Source organism: Lethenteron reissneri, chromosome 17, assembly GCF_015708825.2.
Source record: "Lethenteron reissneri isolate LAM-NWPU_2019-01 chromosome 17, ASM1570882v1, whole genome shotgun sequence".
In the NCBI taxonomy this organism is placed as follows: domain Eukaryota; kingdom Metazoa; phylum Chordata; class Hyperoartia; order Petromyzontiformes; family Petromyzontidae; genus Lethenteron; species Lethenteron reissneri.
In genome coordinates this window covers 9,370,357-9,394,150 of record NC_083795.1, presented here as the reverse complement: position 1 = coordinate 9,394,150, position 23,794 = coordinate 9,370,357, and the positions used below count along the sequence as shown (strand labels likewise).

General features: G+C 41.9%; 2 protein-coding genes across 3 annotated transcripts in view; one reads left to right on the top strand and one right to left on the bottom strand.

Moving 5' to 3' along the window:
* Nucleotides 1-12,735, top strand: part of LOC133343455 (semaphorin-4C-like) — a 51,503-nt gene extending 38,768 nt beyond the window's left edge. The window contains exons 12-15 of one of the 2 annotated variants that reach the window (XM_061553084.1): nt 602-720; nt 1,735-1,898; nt 7,008-7,069; nt 8,488-12,735. In XM_061553084.1, coding sequence (XP_061409068.1) covers nt 602-720; nt 1,735-1,898; nt 7,008-7,069; nt 8,488-9,173 — 1,031 coding nt within the window. In that variant the 3' untranslated portion in view covers nt 9,174-12,735. Of the gene's footprint in view, nt 1-601; nt 721-1,734; nt 1,899-7,007; nt 7,070-8,484 lie in introns of both variants that reach the window. The other variant, XM_061553083.1, reaches the window with a different exon arrangement.
* A 5,640-nt stretch (nt 12,736-18,375) lies between these two features.
* MRPL43 (mitochondrial ribosomal protein L43) lies at nt 18,376-23,768 on the bottom strand. The gene is made up of 3 exons (XM_061553082.1): nt 23,284-23,768; nt 21,139-21,245; nt 18,376-21,025 (listed from the first exon to the last, which is right to left on the bottom strand). The coding sequence occupies exons 1-3, from the start codon at nt 23,412-23,414 to the stop codon at nt 20,775-20,777; spliced, it is 489 nt and encodes a 162-aa protein (XP_061409066.1). The 5' UTR covers nt 23,415-23,768; the 3' UTR covers nt 18,376-20,774.
* Nucleotides 23,769-23,794: the final 26 nt, after the last annotated feature.

The window sequence follows — 23,794 nt, the reverse complement described above, 5'->3', positions numbered from 1 at the left end:
GAGCTTCTTCTAGAAATGGCTCCCAGGATGTGGAGCGAAACGTCGAACATCGCACAAAACACGCACCCACAATACAACCAAAATCTACATCGAAGAGCTATGAAGGTATAACTAAAAATATCAACGCAGTTGTATAAGTCCAACGGAGGTTTTCAAGTGAGCTGTTCTCAACATGTTTTCAATGTCCATTTCTTCAAAGCTGATGGTGAACTACATAGAGCACAGTAGCTCATTGTATGTGTTGAAAGCCTTTCAACATGTTCACAAAATGCAACAATCAAAACAAGCTTTAGTTTATTTTTCGTGCTGAGGCACCAATGTTGTAGAGCATCAATTTAAAGAAAGTTATCTTCACCTGGAACAAGGGTGGCTGTGATGTAGACTAGATAAACATTGCTTTTTTTGCCATGGCTCCTATGAAAGTGCATCTTCTAAAACCAAACATACACGTGCACACGAGTCTGCAAACAAGGTCCTCCTGTGTGCCGGCCTTCAATGCAGGACTTTCTTCTGAACCGTGTTGATTTTTTATTTTTGTCTGTAAGCCTTACGGTCGGTGTTGGCTACAGCGGAGTGAGTCGGTATTGTGCGATGTTTGTAGGCAATGGCAGGCTGCACAAGGCTGTCAGCTTCGGAAAGATGGACACGCACATAATCGAGGAGCTGCAGATTTTCCCGAGGGCCGAGCCAGTGCAGAACCTGCTGCTGTCCAAGGAGAAGGTAGAAACTTGTTGCCAAACACATTAATGGCCTTTTTGTGGTGTGTGTGTTGCGTGCATGTGTGTGGACAAGAACTGAAGCCAAATTCTACGTTGGTCAGAGGCATTGCCCACACACAATTTGAGACGTGTATGCCTTTGAGTTTCCAAGTTCAGTCATCATCCACATGGTTGACTTGACATAGCTATGCTTGCATCTGTTTGATCGTTTGTTTGAGTTATGATAACAAATTTCACCTGCCTCTACAGAGAGCCAGATTGTAATTTTGTTTATAAAAAAATGTTAACGGCATTGCTTGTTGATGGTTTACCACCATGTGTGTGTATGTGGGTACAGTACAGTGTGTTGTTGAGTGTGCGTACACAGTATGTCTGTGTAATTGTGTTAGCTTTAATATATTATTGTTTATGGGTCGAGCAGTGCTGTAGTAGTTAGTGCACTGCACTATGAACCCTGGGCTCAATTTCCTGCAATGGCTAACATTCCGGGCTTATTAGATGTGAAGCTGTCCCTTGGTCTTTTCTAGGTCAACTCCGCCTTAATGGAGGACCTGGTGTTGTGAGTAAACAGCAATATCGTACCAGCATTCGTAGGTGCTCACGAAGAGCCCTTGCCCCAACAGCCTGTGTAGGCTATGTATAGGGAGTCTTTGATTTGCTGTAATGTACTATTGGAGTGCTGGCATAACAATGACCATGGCAAACATTAGTTGTGAGGGATATCCGAACCGGTCCTTGGCTCCCCTTCACCAACCCTCACTACTCGGCGTGGTGAACTACCATCCAGAAACTGCGCATGACCAGCCCGGTGTGGGGGAGGCACTTATTCAACTAGTGGATCTACAGAGCTGTAATTTGTATGTCATTGTGTATTGATTTGAAGCTTTCGTGACTGCAGGAATCCACCTACGGGACTTGACCGAAAGAACCAAAGAGTAATTTTGTATTAATATAAATTTCTGTTATATTTAGTGTATTATTGTCTGTGTATTCACTATTCTCTTTTTCCTTCCAGAATCTGTTGTATGTGGGCTCCATTAGCTCCGTGCTACAATTGCCGCTCGCAAACTGTAGCCGTTACCGGTCCTGCCTGGACTGCTTGCTTGCTCGAGACCCCTTCTGTGGCTGGGACAAAGCAGCTGGTGCCTGCTCCAAAGTGCCTCAAGCCAGTCAGCACCAGTAAGGGCACATTAACATACAGCTGACATGTGCCACCTGGTCTCATATACACTGCTGTTGGGTCAAGCGTAGAGTCGTTAAAATCGTTAGCTTTTTTGGCATTGCTGGTAACCACGTAAATTGTATGGTGAAAATAACCCATTCCTAGGTTGCACCCTCATAGACATGCCTGGCGTAAAAAATACAAAATTTCTACCTTTGTAACAGAGAAACTGTTGCCGAAGTGTAACGGTTTCACACTGGGCTCGCAATCTATAAGCTGACGGTTCATTCCATCTTGCGGCGTGGCAGTTGAAACAACAGGGCAAGCTTCTAAAATCCGCCCCTGCCTCTGTCCATCCAACAGTAGGTCACACGTGGTGGACTAAAGTGTGAATATTTCCCACAACGTATCACTAAAATTCCACTGAAATGTTACCGGTTCCTGCCATTCGGAGTCTGTTATCGATCTCAAAACGGTTACTAGTTCACCGGTTACCATTTATCAGTCTCTGTCCAAAGTACTGCAATTTATTTACATTAATTAATAAAAATATATTCCCTGGAATATCACCTGCCATTAAATACCTCATTTGTAATCTTGTTCCAGGTGTCAAGTGATGTGTAAATACCACACATAATGACCGCCAGTTCATATATAATATTCCCTTGCATTCTATTGTCTCAATGTTGATGAGTAAGCAGGAAAAAAAAATTCATTCAGCATTTTTGACATGTATGAAACTGCTTTTTTATCACCATGTTTTTAAGAAATATGTATTTTTATAACACATTGTGTTCACAATTGCCTGTTCAATGTTAGCATGCACTGATGCTATATTGTTTTAAACTTTTGAAAAACATTTTTTTTGTAAAAGAGGAAGGTCAGGTCCATTATTCAGAGAATCTACGCAATACGCCAATGTAGATGTAATTTAATGTGGGTGTGTGCGCTGTTTCCTGTGCTCGTAGAAGTGCAGTGCCTCGTTTTGATAGCATTTCTGCATCCGTGGGTTCAGAATTTTTCATGTCACGAGGCTAATGGTTTTTAAAGTTGTTGACGTTCGGAGACGATCCGCTATTTTTACGTACAGCACCACAGCTAGCATGCTGCGTCACAGTGGATGTCGTTCTGACTCGACACTGCCATTATTAAAAATAACAGTAACACCATTGTGAGGCTATGTGCGGGTCAACACAGGCATAACTTTGCAATGTGTTTTCGAGTTGTGCCACATGTTATTCGGCATGGTGCCCAACATTTCACCTTACAAGGTTGGGAGCTTCTTGAGGAACTGCCTAGAGGCTCCCAGCACATAGAGAGAAACATCGTGCTGAACAATGCACGCAATACAATCTAAAAACACATCGGAGAGCTCTGAACGCAACTGCGGACCCCTGCACAGCAGTCACACGGCTTAGTATGGAATGAGGTCAGCTTTGCTGGTTACTAACATTAAATATTCATTAAAACCTCATTAAAAGCTTTTCCATCGATTAATTAGTGGCCAGGTGCAGTGCAGTCGCCTTTGGTGCCGCATGTTCGCTTTCGTAACGTTAAGTGCTTTGAGAAGCATTGTTTAGTTGAGCAGAAAGATGAATGGAACATTGGTCTTTGGTCATATGTTATTTTTGTGAGAAACTCATTGTGCTCATTATCGGTGCACATCAGAGGTCGCAATCGGGTACCCGATACCCGGCTACCCGTACCCGGCGGGGTACGGGTACCCGTTTGCGACCCTGGTGCGGCCAGGTACGGGTAAGGAATCAAAACCCGTTTGCGACCTCTGGTGCACATTCATAAATGTTCCAAGTTATTTGGCCGCTCTTTTAGTCGAGTTTATTATCCTTCTGTCGCATACTAGTAACCAGTCGGCGATTTTTCTAATTTTTTTCAAACTGTGGGTGCATCTTTGTACGTGACATACATGCGTGGCAGCCAGGGGTGCAGTGGTTCACGTATTGAGCCTACAATCCTGATTTGCTTGGTTCAATTCACAGCCACGGATAGCATAGTAGCAAGTGATATCCTTAAATGAGTAGTTCCTCGTGCGGTGTGCAAACATCAGAACTGGAGAGGCGTTTCAGCACTTGAGGGGAGTGTGCTTTGCCAGCCTTAATAGGTGCTCGATGGGTCTCACCCTAACTCCTTAGCTGTATGTAAATATAATAGCAAGTGGCATGAATAATGAAACACATTTTAAGATACATTTGTGCATCCAAGGAGTTTTCACTTCCTTACTATTTCATGTGAAATGTAGCCGGGAAATGCACATTTTCCCAATCTGTGCAACATTGCAAGATAATTTCTGATCTGTACATTTATTAAATATTATTGTAGACACGTCAGTGCAAAAGTGGTATTTTTAATGAACTGCTTCGTTCATAGCACACAATGACAGTAAGGCGTAAGTTGGTGTTCATAGGCACGGCAATAAATCAAGGCAGGTGCATGAAAGTATTCGCCTGTGAGGTTATGTGGCGTGCTTCATCTCAGAGGAAAAAATGGGGCCCATGTGTGGTTCAGGGGCTTGCTTTCCCCAGACTTAGATTCACTACTGACAGCCAATAAGCTGAACCGTACCCACACGCAAGGGGGGGGGGGGGGGGTTGGGGGCAAGGGGGGGGGGGAAGCGCATCTTGAGAGAGAAAAACACATTTGGGGTTCAAACACCTCAGCTGCTGGGATGTCCAGTGTGGGAACGGTTTTGAGCGTCGCGTGCGTTTGCACTGAATGATTGCAATAGCCAGCCCCTCCCATCTCCTCCTTCAGCACAACAACAAAAACTCGAACGCGGTCCAGCCCTCCTCTTCCTCCGCCCTTTCCCCTCCATCTCCCTTCCCCTTCCCCTGCCAGTGTGTATAAACAGCCGCCCTGGGACTTCTGGAAAATCTCTCGGCTGACCTCGCTACTGGCCTCCCACCCCTCCCACCCGTTTTCCCTATTCCCATGGCCTTGTTCGGTTTTTTTCTCTCTTATTTTTCACAATTTGGCCAGAGTGTGTGCAATGACGTCAATGCACACAGAGACCCTGCAACGGGAAAAGGAAGTATTAAATGTTGATGATAACTTTCTTGATTTTAGGCAATAAGCTAATGGCCATTAAATTTAGCTGATATGTAAGATTTGTATTTTAAGATTCTGCAAGCTTTATCCCAACTCATTATTACTATTATTACAGAGATTTAAGAATACTTAAGCAATTTTGCATGAATTAAAGTTGAAATTGCTATTTCCAATTAAAACTATTGCATTGACTCTTTATTATATCAAAACAATACACCTTATTTCAACTTGAGTATAAATATCCACAATCTCATCGTAAAACATACTTAGATGCTTCGTAAATAATAATTTTAAGAATGGCCCTTTGGTAGTGTTACTAGTAATACTGCCGAATATGCCTTGTAAAATAAATAAGTGTATGTTGTATCAATAGGCTGTCACTATATTTGAAGAATCAATAATTTCCCCCCCCCCCCTCCCATTTGTTTAGTTGATTAGCCTACAGGACATTTTGCATGTATTCTGCATTAATCCTAATACTAGATGCATACATCCATCGTTTGTTAGATGTATCATGGTTGAAGTAATTATTTTTAATTGCTGACTCATTACATGCAATTTAATTGAAGTTAAAGCATAAGTTCTAGATTTGAAGCTTTCATGACTGCAAGGATTCATACTCTTTGTTTTTTTTCTTCCAAGCGGTTGTGCTTTCGCTACGTTGTCCCCACCTGAAGGACACTTGTGTTGCGCCCGAAATGTCGTGATTTAATTTAGTTTTCATTTATTTTATTTTATTTTATTATCTACGTGACTTTACCGGAAAAAAACTGTATTTAAATCATAAGCACAAGTTGTTTTCAATTATAATTATAAAGAACAGGCATAACATAAAAACCTACAAACATACACATTGTAATGAGACAATTTTTACAAACTGCTTAATGTCTACAACAGATATTTCATTTCTAGGGGATATTTCGAAAAATATGGACAATACGTAGTTTTTTGCACACTGCACTGTGAACCTGGCGACTTGAGTTTGATTATCTGCCACGGCTAAGTGAGTTCTGAACCATTCCAGCATCGTTCATCTCAACTCACACGAACTGACGTATGGTCAAACAATTCCTATGACGGATACAGGGTGTGAGAAAGGCCTTCATCCAGCAGTAGATTGACGAAACGCGATACATTCTGAAAATATACTTTATCAGTACCTTTTTTTTGTTCTCGTGAACTTGATGATGAAATTGCCTTTGAGATAAGGCGTTCCCTTGCATTTCCCTAGTGCCAACTGTTTGTGCTAACAGAAAAATTCTGGACACTCCGGAAGCGCACACGAGCACACGCAAAATGTAACGACTGCAGATAACGGCCTGCAGCTTTCTCACGCACACGCACATGGGCCCACATGGCATTGTCCAGGTCACTTCCTGCCATCCATGGAAGGAAGGGGCAGGGTTGTAGGGTGTGGGGGCAAGAAGGGAGAAGGGGGCGCTTAGTAAAGGTAATGTCAAATGCGCATTTCCAGCCTTTGTTTAAATTGCAGGAAAAATGAGTTCATTTGTATATCCTGCCCCTCTTGATTTTGACATGGGGACCCCAGGCAAGGGCTTGATTGCTTTACTGTATGTTTACTTCAGTAAAGGTCCCTCCAAATGAGCAGAAATTGTTTGTTTGTTTGTATTGTTAACATGAAAAAAGACGGGCACTTCTATAAATATTTAGAGAGTTTGCTTATGCCATGTTATCATTTATCTTGCCAACTAGATAAGACTGCAAAATGACTAGTTGTTGATAGTTGGGCTTGTATCTGATAGAGAGGTGTTGTTTTCCAAAATTGTTCACTGGTTGTGCTATTACTGCAGAATAAAGCAAATAACGTAACTATTGAAAAGGGTTGCATGCGCAAGTAGATACTGTATAATATTAAAAGTCTGCATTGTCATTCGTATGGTAATGTAAGAAGGTCATATTGTTTTACCGTAAGTTGTGGTTAAATTAATTCCTTGTGATGTGATTTTATTTCCCCAGGAGGTCTCCGTAAATGTTTTGTTTAGTATGAAAAGGTGGCCAGACAGGCGTAATGTTGATTCTTTTTTGCTTTTGCATTTTTACAGAAGCGGTTTTCTGCAAGAGTTTAATGTAAACAATATTGCTGCACGTTGCTCTGCTCAAAATGGTACGTGCCTGAAAAACACACACCACTGTATTAAAACTACGTTTTTATCTGGTCTTAAATATGTATGTGGACAGACCTGTATTTATTTTTGGGGGAAAGATGCAAAATCATGCCGTGGTTACACTTTTTCAGTCATTTGGGAAGTTCTTTAATTATTATAATTTGCAATTTTAACTACACGAATGTTTGAAGTTTATTTTAGTAATGAAAAGAGGAAAAACCTGCCCTATTTTATCTTAAATGAAAGCATGTGTGTAATGACGCAGGCTTGGGCTTGGCAAATGGGGAGAGTAAGGTGCATGAAACATTGCCAGCCTCTAAATGAATCCTTCGTTTCGCGGCAATATATGCCATGTGCATTTCAAATGAATATTTGTATATATGGAGGCTGCCGTTGTATAATGGTTGGTACACTGGTCTTGCAATCCAGAGGTCACGGTTCAATTTCCAGGTGTGGCAGTTGAATCAATGTTCAGGTTTCTTAAATCCCCCCACCTCTTTCCACTCAACAGTATAAATGGGAACACCACAGTCGATCAGCAGGTTGCGTGTGGTGAGGTAAAGTTTGGGTACTCCTACTTCGACAACAAAACAGCTGTGTTAAGATGTTAAAACACCAAACTGAAACCTTTTACAAGGAATAATGTCTGCATTAACCACAATACTTGTGGTTTAGAATGCAAACAAAAGAACATACTCTGATATATGCAGTCTTTGAAACTGATTGGTCCACACCAGAGACAGATTTCTTTTGAGCCTGTCTCAAATGGTGTAAGACCAGAGGACGCCAAAAGATGTGGACCAATCAGTTTCCAAGACAATGCATATATTATCAGAGTGTGTTCTTTGTTTGCATTCTGACCACAAGTATTGTGGTTAATGCAGACATGATTCCTTGTAAAAGGATTCACTTTGGTGTTTTAACATCGTAACATCTGTTTTGTTGCCAGAAAAAAAAGGGGAAAACCTATTCTCATATTTTGGTACTGGCAAAGGAGGTCCCATGATGATATACTCCTACTTGTTTTAAGAAATCTGTCCAGGATGGAAGAGTATTCAAAATACCGTCTAGAGGGGGTCTATATTGAACTCCCGCTAGTTGTGTGAGCAAGAATTTGCAGGGCTACACCTTTACTTCTTACGTGTTTCTGTTTACCTTTGTTTTGCTGCATTCTCCATAAGTTAAACATAATTAGATTTGTCCAGTTTAACGTAATTAGATTTTTCCATTAAACACATTAGCTAGAGAGAGAGATCTACTCTCGTGCCCTCCAGAGAGACTCTCTTGAACTCGTCTAGTGGAGGCCCTTGCGCGACCAATAGTGTGAGCAAGTCACCACAGGGCTGCATCTTTTTGCGACAGCGTGTTTCCTGCATTTTATATGTATGTGTAATGCATATATTCTTTATTTTAGCAGAAAAAATGGACACCGTGTTTGTCGCCGTTCCTATTGGGGGCGGCTTTAAATTGATCTGCGAGCTGCGATCCAAATTGGCGAAGGCGACATGGCTCCACAACGGCAAGGCGCTGGCCCCAGCGCAGGGCTCAGAGTTGCGGCCGGACGGTCTTATTGTGGTTTCATCCCGGTACGACAACTATGGGACGTACGAGTGCTTTTCAGTGGAAAGTGATACTTCTCAGCTGGCCGCACGGTATCTCGTGAACATCACAATCGATGGCGGTAGTTACAATCCGCTCACGCCCGAACCTCGCAACGAAAAGCATACGAGCACGGTGGTGGTGGTTCTGTCCCTGTTTCTCGCCACTGCGATCCTCGTCATCATTTTCCTCTGCTACATGCTGCTCAGAAACCGGCAAAATTGCAACCTTTCAACGGTGGGCTGCGGAGCCTCAAAGTCACCCAACGGCGGCATCCTGGACTGCTGTTCAACGCCCAAACGTGGACCGAACGGACACCACCATAATGCTCCCGTGTTCTACAGCAGTCGGGAAAGCATCCTGGACAAGCTGAAAGGTCCTGGAACACCAACCAAAAACTTGGCCAAAGACTTGGAGCAAAATGCGATACCTAAAGGTCCAGAGTCAAAGCCATTTATTATCATCGCGGACACATCTGGGCCAACAGCTGAGACCTCAATATGAAAGTTTGTCTTTTTATTCCCACTTGTGCTTGTTCCAAGACCTCGGACCCATTGGTGATATTGGGCGACAGTGTTTACAAGCCACTCTGCCTTGAGGCAATGTCCATTTCTTAAGATCATATTCTTCTCCACCTGTACTTTTGGAGTGGTCATTGGTTGACCGGAACACAAGCCACGTGGTCACTGGCAAACGCTTGCAGTTTCCTCGCAAAGTCTCAGGTGTCTGATGGGAGCAAGAGCTGGCGGGGGGAGTATGCACATTGGATCAGGTGTGGTTGACAAATGAGTTGAATGCCTATCTACGTGAAGGCAGTAAAATATCTCAAAGCAAACCGAGACTTTATCTGCATTTGAAGATATATGGACGGCTGTAATGAAACACATTGGAACTTTTAAATGTTGGCTTGGAATTATGAATGGCTGAAGCATACGAACCTGATCAGGCACTGATTGCCATGTCGGAATGCTTGAATACAGAGCTGTGAATCAAATAATGATTCAATCACTGACACAACCTGTGCATTCGTTCTCTTTATGAAATGTGTTCCGTTAATTTCTAGAACAGCAAGCTATAATCACTGAAGGCATTTATATTCCATTCAGATTTCCTGTAAAAGTTAACGTCTGCTTCGAGACACAATGTGGCCTTGACAGTTTGTCATTTAGAACACTGCACATATGAAGTCGAAAGCAGCCTGAGGGGGGAACGATGTGTGGCCTTGCAGAGTATTGTTGCTCTTTTCTGTAATGACATTAATATTTAGAGGCGGAATAAAAGCTCACATATAACTGCATCCACAAACAGAGACGTCACGTGAAAGCTATAACCAAGAGCTCCATATCTGCGCTGTTGGCATGTTTTTAGTTTCGAACTTGGGCCCACAGTAAACATTGCAACATTGTGAAGTGGTTTATCTTTGCTCAGAGGTGCCTTGGGGCCAGAACCCTGTGATGTGAAAGGACGCACAGGGGTCGGGGGTAGAGCGGAAACATGGAGAAGCGCTGAGCTTCTACTGCAATGACCGCCCCCATGGGGCCCCGGCAGATGTGGAAGTTTCCCACACCGGGATAATGTGTCGCTGGGCCCCACAAAGCAGATGCCGTCTTGCAAGCCAAATCTTGATGGGGGAGGGCATTTGTTCGCTGAGGCCGACATAATTTTGCTTTGTTGTGGAGTATCATGCATAACAGATATCGACAGTCTTCACATGCAAATATATTTTAATAATTGGCCTATTGCCTTTCCATTCACATGTTATCCAGCAGCATTTATTTAAGCAGGCAACCTCTGGACCGATTCAACATTATGGAAGATGTTCCACAAGGTTCAAACTGGCCTAAAGTTTGCTTGATTAAACATTTTGCTGGATAATATTGTCTTATGTGACCAGGTTGTTTGTCGGTAATTTTTGTTGTCGACAGACTGAACTGTCCGTGCTTTAAATGAAAACTGTTCCATACGCGGTTTTGTGTCTTTCCCATTTTGCACATTCTCAGGACCAATGATCCTTTGTGTATTCATGTACTGTACCTGGTTACTTATGGGAACATTTGATTGCATACACTGGTAGAGGTTGGTTTTTAAAGGGGATGTACATTTTCCTGATCACAATTTTTTTATGCTGTAACATGGGTGCAAACGTAATACATTAATTTAGCTGCCAAATTATCCAGTGATAAATACGTGCCTGTTATCTAGGCTTTATTTAGTATGAAAAATCTGAATGCGATTAAATTTTGTTCAAAGGTAAAAAAAGTGTCCCACAATTATTATAGTCGCCTTTGATAATGAAAACCTTGTAAAACAAAACTGTAAAAATCCTCGAAACCATTACCCATGGGAGCTGTAGGGATTTGAGAACTAGTATTCATGCTCTTATTCTCCCCATTCATTTTTTTCCACAGCCTTAGCTTTTCCCATCTTGCATTGTGAAATGGATTCCTGTTCTAAGCTATTTTTTTTATTATTGCTGTTAATTGGAGTCATGTAGCTATTACCCACGGAATAGCTGTCGGTATTACCCTTACATTTTTCTGTGGCATAACTCCAATTATCTGCAAGATTTTTCACGGATAAGAGTTCATCATGAAATTCATCCTATCTGCGATTATATGTGATTGCATTCTCCCTGTGGATAAGTGGGGTAAACCCTCCGCAGTTAAGTGGAATCCTGTTGTAACTGATGTCTCAAACACGGTGCATCTTTGATTCGCCGCACTGTAGTGAACTTGTCATTTTCGACTCATATTGAGTCACTTTCACCTGAACGAGGCACAGAATTCCAGCATGACACGAAAGTATCTATGCCACATTTTATTGAAATGTATATTTTATAATGGTCTTTTCATTAACCCACCTGCCCGACAAGTTGTATAACTCATTCTAGCTTTTAAAATATAAATTTTACATGGCTGTATATATTTGATGTAAAGTAAGTGAAGCAGTCACCTCAATAAATTCCATCTGTGAACTAGCTTATTGTAATTAGCCTTTTAAAATTACGCATTGTTTAGCACATGTGCAGTTATTTAAGCTCGCGTGTAAATATTGTCGTGTAAATATGCACAGAATTAATTGTTACCTGGGCTGTTGAGCATAAAAATGGCATTTGCTCGGTGTTGATTTACAGCTAAAATACATCAGCCTTAACTGCGCTAATATGGTTGGGCACATCACATGTCTAATAAGCCAGTCTGAAATCAAGCACACTGACCTAATACTGCAATGCATCGATCGGTGAACAATTTTCACAAAATTGGTTGTCAATCTATTTGCAAGAAATAGTGCCCGTGCATATTTCGCCAATATGCAGATCAATTGTTGCCTTTGATGTAATAGCTAATTGTATCACTTCAGGGAGGTAATACAAAATACAAATAAAGCAGTTTTAATAATGAAATACTATGTTTGCATATGAATGATCTTAAACCAGTAGTTTACAGTGTCTAGAATTGACACTGATTGAAGTGTCAATTGGATCATAATTACGTAGTTACAGAACTCTTAACCGTGACAATATTACTATCGACTACTATTATCCGCTGGAGCCGAACATGTTTCTGAAACCCCTATTATCCATGGACCTATTCTTGCTATTCCAAAAAAAATCCCACGGATTAGTGGGTAAAAATTGCACCTGTGCGGATAATAGGATCCATGATATTGGCCCCCCTCATCGCCACGTATAAGATGAGCTCTGTATCATTGTTTGTAAGCATCAACACTTTAAAATTGCACACGCGTTTGGTTGTTGGTCTTGTGAATGCATTGGGGCACAGAAGAACAAAAAAACACTATTTGTTCTTCACAAGGATTCGATTACAATCTGACGACTGAATTAATCCACTTGTCTATGTATTACACATCTGATTGCATTTGTATCTGTACAATACTGTATGTATACAATGTTAAAGGTGGCGGTCAAACAGGTTTGTATCGTACATGTTAAAATTATTTTTTATAAAGATGTAAGGAGTTGTATTTTGTCCAGCAGTACTGTAAATTGTTGGGTTGTGGTTTTGTAATTTTAGAGCTTTTTCCTAAATAAATATTGTGGTTTCAAGATTGTTACTGTAGTGCGTTTTTACTGTGGCTGTACATGTTTATCCAAGTATTGTTGCAATCACTCGGTCTGTAAATAATGTAATGGACAATACTGTGTGCCCATATCCCTGCATTGGTAGGCATGCCTTTCAGAACAGCAGATGCTTGTGTTTGACGATTGACTTGATAAGAAGCGATGAGGAAGTGTCTACAGGTGTCTTCTTAAACACCACACTGATGGCACGCCAACTTGAAGCAGAAATACTCTACCGCACGTGCTTGTGGCGTCAGCGAGGCTGCTGTGACGTCACGGTTGGCACACTGGACTTGCAATGTAGAGGTCGGCATGTTTGATCTCTGGGCACTAAAGTTTGAAACAATGGTGCAAGTTTATGAAATCCCCCTAAATCCACGCATATATATAAAACAAAAAAGCAACATTCTTCAATGACACGGTCTTAAAATGAGAAAAATATAGAAAAAGTGACGCTTCGGGCAATGACCATTCTTCATGGCACTGAGTGCAGAGAGATAGTGAATAAGAGTTGGAGACTGCACACTGCTGTAACACATTCCTGCGGAGGGAGCTGGTAGGAACGTTGGGTTGCTCGGTCAATGGCCAGGGTCAACGGCGGCGTGGTGTATTCCGCAAATATGCCTGACTTTGGGCGGGCACAAGCCGGCGTGAGTAGGTTAAACGTTGAGTTTTATAAGGGCACCACGGGATGACCAGCCCCTCCCCACCCAGCCCCACCCTCCCCACTCAGCCCCTCTCCACCCTCCCCTCCCCACCCAGCCCCACCCTTCCCTCTTCACCCAGCCCCTCCCTCCCACCCAGCCCCTCCCTTCACGACGTACGGACGGACACAAGTAATCCCCTGTGGGCTGGTGTAACAAGGAGGTTCCTACCAGTATAAATGGAGACTGCTGTTGAGCAGTAAGTTGTGTTGGTGGAGTAAAGTATGGGTACTCACAACTCTTCAAAGATGCATGGCCAGCGTGAAAGAGAAGGTCAAATACCCTATTGAGGGGTTCTCTGGAGCTCCTGCTAGTGGAAGTTCAACCAGCAGTGGCATGAGAAATACATTTCAGGGCTACACTTTACCTTGTCCGTGTAATTCGTTTCTGCCTTCATGTTAAACTGAATTTTCATTCTAGATTTGAAGCTTTCGTAACAGCAAGGATTCATACTCTTAGGTTTTTTCGGTAAAGTCACGTAGGTAAAAATAAATAATAGAAATAATAATAGAAATAAAAAAACCTAAGTATGAATTTTATTTGTTACATTAAAAATATATCATCTTGAGAGAGGTCTATTGTAAGCAAAGTATTGCCACTTAAATTCATACAATTATTAAATATGAATTGCTGTGATATATTATGAAATGTATATATTCCTATTCTTGGAAACCTCCAGACCAATGGTTCATGTTATACAGTACATGAGAACTCTCATCCGCAAAAAACTTGCGTCATATGCAGCCCTATTCCTGTTACCCATTTTCCTGAATACATAGTGAAGCGGCTTCCAAATACTCGATTTCTTTCCATGATAAAAGGAGTTGCATAGCAAGTTCTTCCTATTCGTGGGGTTATCCGTGAAGAAAATTACCCCGTGGATAAGCGTAAAATCAGGAATTGGATCCCCGATAATGGTCCCCCATATCTGTGGATAAGAGTTCTGTTCAATCACATGTACCACGACCTGTGTAGCATGGGGAGGCCCTCATCCAGAAGTGAATTAACAAATATGCTGTGCATGAATGTAAACAATACATTGCATAACACGGTGGTTATAGAAAATGGTGGCTTGCCACCTCCATATTTTGATAAATATGTTATTAGATTTAAGTGTTTTTCAATCATCTCAAAAATAATTTCATACGTTTAGCTGAAAGATTTTTTTTTAAAGAGGGACGTTTTGCTGGTACACGATATGTTTACATTTATTTTGGCATGTTTAGCCTTGTCATTTCAACACTGGTTGAAGCTGGGGGAAATTTCATTACCAAACAGCGTTGCCAATTGGGAAACCATTTCAAATTTGTTTTCACAAAATATCCTCCCGTTTTATCGCATCGTTCAGATTTGTTTTGCTCCAATATTGCCTGTAGACAGCATCTTCCTTCATGTGCCTGTGTGCACAACCCATTTTTTTCCCCTTTCCAGCTTCAACAAACGCCAAGAATAAAGTAAACAGAGCAGTTTCCTGTGTGTCTGCCAGATAGTGTTCATCCAGCTTGCAACGTTGCTTCAGCGGTAGAAGCTGAGCTTTTTAGGAGGCAGAATAGCTGCTGTTAACTCAAATTAATGTATCACAGGGTAAACAGCTGAGGATGCTGTTATGGGGTATACGGTTAGCACACTCGACAATGCTTTCCAGTTGGATCTCCCGTTGCAGATTTGAAACAATGGTGCAAGTTTCTTAATTCTACTCGCCTCTGTCTATCCAACAGCATAAATGAGTACTGTATCCCTAAGTCGATCGGCAGGTCAATTGTGGTGGGATAAAGTGTGGGTACTCCCTGCTCTTCCAATATGTCTGGCTGGTGTGGAAGAATAGGTCAAATACCCTCCAGAGAGGCTCTAGAGGCAGTGTTCTTCACTCATTTGCAGAGGGGGGGGGGGCACTTTTGCCGATAGGACATCATCCGTGTGAGGAACGCCACACATGAACACCGCTCTTGAGCTTGCTTTGAGTCAAGGTCCTTCCACCAGCAATGGCTCGAGAAAACCATTGGGGAGGGCTGCACCTCTTCCGTTTAAAGCTGAAATAAAGCACTGAGTACCCGGAGATGACGCAAATATTTTACAGAATTGCGCGTAGGATATCCATTCGATCAAACACTACAGAACATTTACATTATCTAGGTAAACTGCTTGAGAGTACGTACTCGTGCAACTGATTTCGGTGAATAGACTTGGCAACATGTCGTCCAAAACTATTCCCTTACATGTACGAGAGTTCAGGCAACCTTTGAGTGAGCCACCTGGTGGCCAGGTCAATGCACACATCTGGTCCCACAGATCCCTGAGATTGAAATCTTAACGGCTGCCCGTGATTAATCCGAATTGTCGAGCGTAGTGAGTTGATGGCGTCAGCCTGGTAAGCAATTATTGCACGTAAACACATTCCTGCGGAGGGAGCTGGTAGGAACGTTGGGTTGCTCGGTCAATGGCCAGGGTCAACGGCGGCGTGGTGTATTCCGCCAATATGTCCGACTGTGAGGGCGTGCACAAGCCGGCGTGAGTAGGTTAAACGTTGAGTTTTATAAGGGCACCACGGGGTGACCAGCCCCTCCCCTCCCCACCCAGCCCCACCCCTCCCACCCTCCCCACCCAGCCACCCTCCCCACCCAGCCCCTCCCCATCCTCCCACCCTCCCCTCCCCACCCAGCCCCACCCAGCCCACCCCTCCCACCCCCCACCCAGCCCCACCCAGCCCTCCCCACCCAGCCCCTCCCCATCCTCCCCACCCTCCCCTCTCCACCCAGCCCCACCCCTCCCATTTTTGGATGCACGACGGACGGACACAATAATCCCCTGTGGGCTGGTGTAACCAGGAGGTTCCTACTAGTAAAATGCTCACTTAAATTTGGTTATACAGTGAATGCGGAAAAATCCCAGCCTTGAGAATGAAAAATGTTGGTTTTACTATCATGCGAAGAACATTGCTGTTAGTGGCAGCACGGGTGGGAGAGTGCCACCCATGACTGTTGCGGACCAGAGGTCACTTGAAGGGATCTGAAATGGATCTGCTTCCATGAGCCATTCTCTTACAAAGTTTTTTTTAATCTCATGCTATGACGTCAGAAGCATATTCGGGATATAAGTGGTAAGAAAAAAACGTCTAAAGGCGTATGTTTGACTTCTTTCGCACCATACGATGCCAACCGTGCTTAATGGGAGGTGCGAGGGAACGACAAAACAACAAATCACAAAAAGCAGTTCTAAAGAATAGTAGGCAGCGTGAATCATGTTGCATAGGTAAATGTCCACAGTGCACCTCTCTTGTTCACATTGCTATAGTATCATGGGACCTCATTTTCCAGTACCAAAATATGAGAATAGGTTTTCCCCTTTTTTTGCAACATAACAGGTGTTAAGATGTTAAAACACCAAACTTAAACCTTTTACAAGGAATCATGTCTACATTAACCACAATACTTGTGGTCAGAATGCAAAAAAAAAACACACTCATAATATATGCATTGTCTTTGAAACTGATTGGTCCACTCCAGAGACGCCTTTCTTTTGAGCCTTGTCTCAAAACAGTGTTAGACCAGAGGACGCCAAAACGCGGCCAGCACAAATACAATACACTATCAGAGTAATGAGAGCTCGGGGTTAGCAGCAACATCATGGGACCTCCTTTGCCAGTACTAAAATATGAGAATAGGTTTTTCCCCTTTTTTCTGGCAACAAAACAGTTAAGATGTTAAAACACCAAACTGAAACCTTTTACAAGGAATCGTGTGGATAAATCAGTTTCAAGGACAATGCATATATTATCTGAGTAAATTTTTTCTTTGCATTCTGACCACAAGTATTGTGGTTAATGCAGACATGATTCCTTGTAAAAGGTTTCAGTTTGGTGTTTTAACATCTTAACACCTATATTCTTGGTTCTTTTGGTAAAGTCACGTAGAAGGGAAATTCTAAAATAAGAATATTAATCCCTGCAGTCACGAAAGCTTTAAATCAAGATTTTAACACCTGTTTGTTGCCAGAAAAAAGTGGAAAACCTATTCTCATTACTACAGTATTTACTATCTAGATTTGAAGTTTTTTTTACTATATTTTGCTGTGGGGGCAGTTTGTATGTATGTTGAACTTTTCTCGCACCGTACGTAACCAACCGTTCTAATCAAAAGTGCAGGGAAGAGCTCCAGTGGATTCTCAATATCGGAAGGGTGTTCCAGACGGCCACAGGAGCGCATGTGAAAGCGCGCCATGTTGTGACAGTCTTTGTTCGATGGCGAGCCATAAGACGCTGGGAGGATGACCGGGGTTCGCGTGATGATTTATTCTCCTTGACGAGATCAGCAAGATATTGTGGTTCATGTGTGGCAAGCACTTTGCGTGTCATGAGTAAAACCTTATGCATTCGTTCGGCAACTGGAAGCCAATGCAGCTCGGCGAGCACTGGACGGACATGGTCGGATTTTGCAGTATCCGTCATGACACGTGCCAGAGTAGTTAGCATTACAAGCTGTTGGAACATGATCAAGTGCTGTGGGTTATAGCCACAATGGCCATTTGCTCCATTTGTTTATAAGTCTGTTTCCCCCCCCAGCAATTAATCCGATTGTGCTATTGACATGATGTCATGAGATGAAGTCCGTACGGAACTCTCACGAAACAGTGCATCACCCTCTGTTAGACAATGACCCATAGAAGTTGGTATCACATAACTACTGGGATCCCTTAAAGGGACCTCTTATCCACTCTACGGGAGCTGTACTTTTATCTGTGCCCCTGCTATCTTTTTTTAGCCAACTTAAAAAATCTAATTTAAAATGTGCTTGTTTTGTTGTCATTGGTGGCTGTGCTGAGAACATTAACTCACTACATTTTTAAATCTGGGATCTCCTTGGATTGAACCCAGTATTTTGGCTATGTTGACAGTTCTGACCCCTGAACCACCCAGTCACCTCACTCTTAGCAGTAATTTATTATGATCTGTGATGAAAATGCTAAAATATGCTCAACAAACACTAGTAAATACAGTCCATCCGTAATCACTCACCCATTAAAAGGGAACATTAAAAAATACTGGTAAAACTGTACTTACACAAAAACACGTTCTGCAAATATTGGGCATTGAATTGTGATTTAAATGTATAGGATAAACATGGTTCTGTACGACTGAAATGTGATGCTTTCTGTGGAGTACTAAGACTAACATTTTATTATTTTAAGCACTTCATGAAAAGCTAAATCACAAATAGGCATGGACTAACGTGATGTACTGTGACAGCTCTCTTAATGCTTTCAGGCTGTTCGTGGAATAATGCATTATGGATGATTTAACCATTTTCTCTGTAGTCCTTTGCTTATCTCTCACTCTTTTTTTCCCCGACCTCAAAGCTTAAATATCGTACAAGCACATGCAAGTGTAATCCATTGTGATGCATGAATAGCCAATGCCTGGTTTAATTTGTAAACCTTTGGCTAAAACCCCTTACCAATGTTAATAGGGAAAGGTACCTCAATGGTATACTTTAAAAATGAAGGTAATATTTATTTAACTTCCTTAAATAATACGCCCCACACTAATCTAATCCCATATATGTTATTGACTTGTGTCCTGCTTAAGCAAGCGGGCTTACAGGTAAAAGGCGCCTTGCGGAGCAGCAGATCGGAAGAATGAATCAAATCATCAGCGAGTGTCTAAAATTTTATGAACTTCCTTTACTTTGCAGCAGTCGACCACCGCCCGACTAAACTCACGAGGAACTGCTGACCAGCCAGATTGGGTGGCACACACCTGGCGAGTGGCATGGAAATTGAATGGGAGACGAGCGCGTTATCTTTCAGTGCAGACCCAGCTGAGCGTGGTCGGCAAATACGAGATGGTTACATTTGCGTCACCTTTCCCTTTCTGTTTAAAAGAAACATTTCAAAACACAGTGCAGGCGGCATTATCAGAAACGGGCCATTAATTCTCAGCATGCCCAGTATTGTTCCCTTTGTGAGCCACCGTGAGACCTGTCCAGGACATTGCAAATTGTCACATTGTATGGCTTTGGTGGGTTTATTTAGTTAAGTGAAAACGAAGCAGCCCTGTTGCTGGGGTGCTTTGTACAGAAAAGTTTGCAGGTGACTAAAGTTGCACATAAATGGTTGGTAAATTACCTCAGTAAGATTTTCCATTGACTTAAATATGTATGGAAACGATCAGATAATTTCACAATTTCTGTGGTTACGGAACATCTGTTAAAAAAAATATATTAAGTTGCACTAAATATGGTAAATGTATTTCCAAAAGGAAATTTGACCTTTGTACCCAAAGGTCAGTCTCAAATCGCCTCTGGCAATTTGATGATTCAATTGCCATGATTCAGACCTGTGAAACAAGAATTCATTATTTTTGGTCTAATTCTTACGCTCATACAGACTTGTTTGTTCCGAATGCCTAAATGTAAGTGTATTATCTGTATACATTTAGTAAAAAATAAAACATACCCGTATTCCCACGCATGCCATGAGGTGCATGGATCGAAAGTCTTAAGACAATGAATACATGCATTGAAATACCATCTTATAAACAATAGATTTATATCCACTAATGATCCCAAAATCTCAGGTTGTTTTTGAAACGTACAGTATTGCATACTTAAGCTTCTTTGCGCATATTTCTAGCCTCGTGGCAAATTAAAATTGTCAATGCATACATCATATGCATTGCTGCCCTCTGCTGGGTGTTGCTTTACATTTCGGGTGCAAGGCGGGACGATAACCTTACAATACCCTCATTGAAAATGAAGGTTGATGGATTGCATATTCATTTTACCACAAAAATAGTACCTATTATTGCCATGTGACTTATGAATGTAGAATTTGTTACGGCGCTCTTAAATATGTGCATGCTGATGACAAATACCAGTGCTACGTGTCTAAAGCCTTCTTGCCACTTGCTGCAACGGCCTCTGTGAGCATGGGGAACTTGGCAATTCAAAAGCATTGCAAATAGATCAAAGTGACAATGCTTATTTGTTTTAGATACAGGGCCATTCCATGTTGATACAAACAAAAGTATTTCTCAGAAAACAATGCTACGCAATGCAAGATCGGGTGGAAGGAAATGCGTGTCAACAACGGCACAGCAGATGAGTTGCAAGAGCCCTTGAATCAAGTAGGAAATGTTTTTCTTACCAACGTGACTTTTATTAACACCACGAGAATAAAGTTTCGTTACATTTTCAAATATTCAATACCTATTGTTTTCATGTCGTTTAACCAAATGTGTTTATTGAGAAAACCCATCGTGTAACATAAAAAACAATATTCATTTCGTAGATGTGTTCAATCAAGTTTAATATATTATGTATAGGATCAGGATATGCTGGTGTCTCCTTTGCTCGTCTCAACGCAAGCAGCTATCTTCTTCTGCATCTCGATATTAATGGTCGGTCGCTTGTTGGTGAAGGGCTGCCACATGCCTTGAATGCTGGGGTAGTCGGTGTGGAACGGTTTGCGGATCCGCACAATGTCCAGCCCTGACTGAGTGCTCAAGAGCTTCACTTGCGATAGGATCTCCTCTGATGTCTTGCGTTCCACCGAAACATCTCGAACAGTGCCATTCACTGTAACAGAATGTCATTAAAGCATGTGACGGGGATTAAACAATGCTCCACTTGTATAATACAATACTCGTGTGTTTTTGTTCAAAGATGTTCCACAAAGTAATTATACTCACAGTACTCTGCAATAAGCCTTGGTTTTGAATCTTTTCTTGGTACAACGTAGATGACAGTCGCCTTGTTCTGCCTTGCAAAGTCAACCAAATGGTTTTCCACAAAATCCCTGCAGGTGAATACAACACAAACGATTCGTATCCAATTATTTACAGCCCAAGTTCCTGTCCAACATGAAGTTGAACACTGCTCTTATCCACAACAAGCAGTAGATACTAATACGCATTTCCCACCACTTCCTGATTTATATTACCCACGTATATGCATTGATAACGTAAATAATGTAACTGGGATAAGAGTATTTTCTGATAATTATAGGAAGAGTGGATACAACACGGATTAATCGGGAAAAAACACAATGCAGTTTTTATATTTTTTAACTCGTGTTCATAAGGCTCTTCAAGAGCGCACAGATGTTTCTCTGTACCCGGACGAATGAAGGATACTTTTAAGCCAATGTGACGCCTGGATGTGTTATAATTCGATTGAAAAAAGTGTCGTCAATCCTTGTTACTGAATCACGAGACATGAGTGAATAACAGCCGAGGACAACCACAATCCCTCTGAGGTTTATACTCAATCGGATGGTAACAGCGACACCCGGCGTCTAATAACTCCATAAATTGTTTCATATCCAGAAAAATAAATGCTATTTCCAATGACGAATAACAGAGCTAAAACCATTTACTTTTCAACCTGTGAACAAAAATCTTTATAGCTCATCGGATTCCTCCAGTATTAATATTCTGATTCTGACCAACATCGGTTGAATACCGATCCTAGATCAATGTGGATACAGGACAAAGATATAAGCCACACTCTCCCTTCTCTCTCTCAACTTTGACCTGTACAGCAAGTCGTGAGTGCTGCCCCAAATCCCTATCAATGAAGAACTCAAGTTTATTCTTGATTTGAAGCTTTCGTGACTGCAGGAATCCATACTCTTTGATTCTTTCGTAAAGTCACGTAGGTAGAAAATAAATAACGACGTTTCGGGCGCAACACAAGCGTCCATCATCAGTTCATCTCTGTGTTTCCAACGTTGTTTATGTAGAAACGTGTCCTGCTTAAGCGAAACATCTGCTGAACTTATGACCTTCTCAACATTCTGGTGGTGATATGATGATAGGTGTATGATAACCCGAAATATCTCGGTAGGTTCTAACCTGTAACTATAAAATGCTTGCTACTGAGCTAGTGTTTGTAGCAGAGGGCACGAACTGCATTCCTGACTATGGTGGTGAAGTGATTGTGGTGATTTACGTTGACAGCTTTGGTGTTGATGCTGATTAGCGGCCCTGATTGGTTGTGGTGGGTGGTGATGGTGATATGTTGATGGCAATGATATACAACGGGATTAATATTGATTGTATTACGCCAGTAGTATGGCACTAATGAGGGACAACGTTGTGAAGGCTTGGAGAGGCCTTCATCCAGCAGTGGAGTGAACATGTGTCGTGTGGACGCATGTCAAAAACCAGCACCTTGAATCTCCTAAACCCCTTCTCAAAACCTTCTTCGGTTCTTTCGGTAAAGTCACGTAGATATAAAAACAATAATAATACAAATAAAGTGAATACAAATAATTAAAAAAACTTTTTTTTATTTTTAAAATACAATTTAAATAATAATACAAATAAAGTGAATAAAAAATAATAAAAATGCTTTTTTATCATTGTATTCACTTTATTTGTATTATTCTTTTTTTGTTTTTTTTCGGCATAGTCACGTAGATAGAAAATTTATAAAAATAAAGTGAATGGAAATGATAAACATCTTTTTATCATTTTATTCATGTAGATAGAAAAATAATAATACAAATAAAGTGAATAACATGATAAAAAAACATTTTTCTTTTTATGCTTTTTAAATAATTTTATTCACTTTATTTGTATTAATATTTTTTGGTTCTTTCGGTAAAGTCACGTAGATAAAAAAATAAAAAGTGAATACAAATAAAACATCTTTTTATCAATTTATTCACGTAGATAGAAAAACAATAATACAAATAAAGTGAATAAAATGATCAAAATATTTTTATTCACTTCATTATTTTTTCCCCACCTACGTGACTTTACCGAAATACCCACCTAATAGAAGCCCCTTCTCCTCTCTTACACCTCTCTTAACATCTCCTTCTCGCTCACCGCATGTCCCTGCTGGAGTGCGACTCCTTGCTGAGCACGAGGGTCAGCCGCTGCAGCTGACACACGAATCGGCCCACGCCATTGTGCAGCACCGCCTGCAGGAAGCGGCTCGCCGTGCCGCGGCCCGTCATCGCAAACTTCTCCCCGACGCCTCTCGGCGACGCGACAACGCAGAACCACAACCACACGCGACGACGACGATGGTGGTGGTGGTGGGGACGATGATGGTGGTGTGGCTGTGATGGGAAGCTCCGCTGTTGGTGCTGTTGGCTTAACAACTCGCACGGAGCGACACGACCGCCGCCGCTACGAGTCAAGGGCGGCCCGCACGTGTTGTCTGTGTGTCCTGTGTGTGTGTCTGTGCCCTGTGTGTGCGTCTGTGCCCTGTGTGTGTGTGTCCTGTGTGATGTGTGGGGCTGCGATCGGTGGGGGACGACGCGGGAGCGATGATCACACCGCGGCCATATTACTCGGGGGAACGTGGCCACGTGACGCACAGCTTTGTGACGTC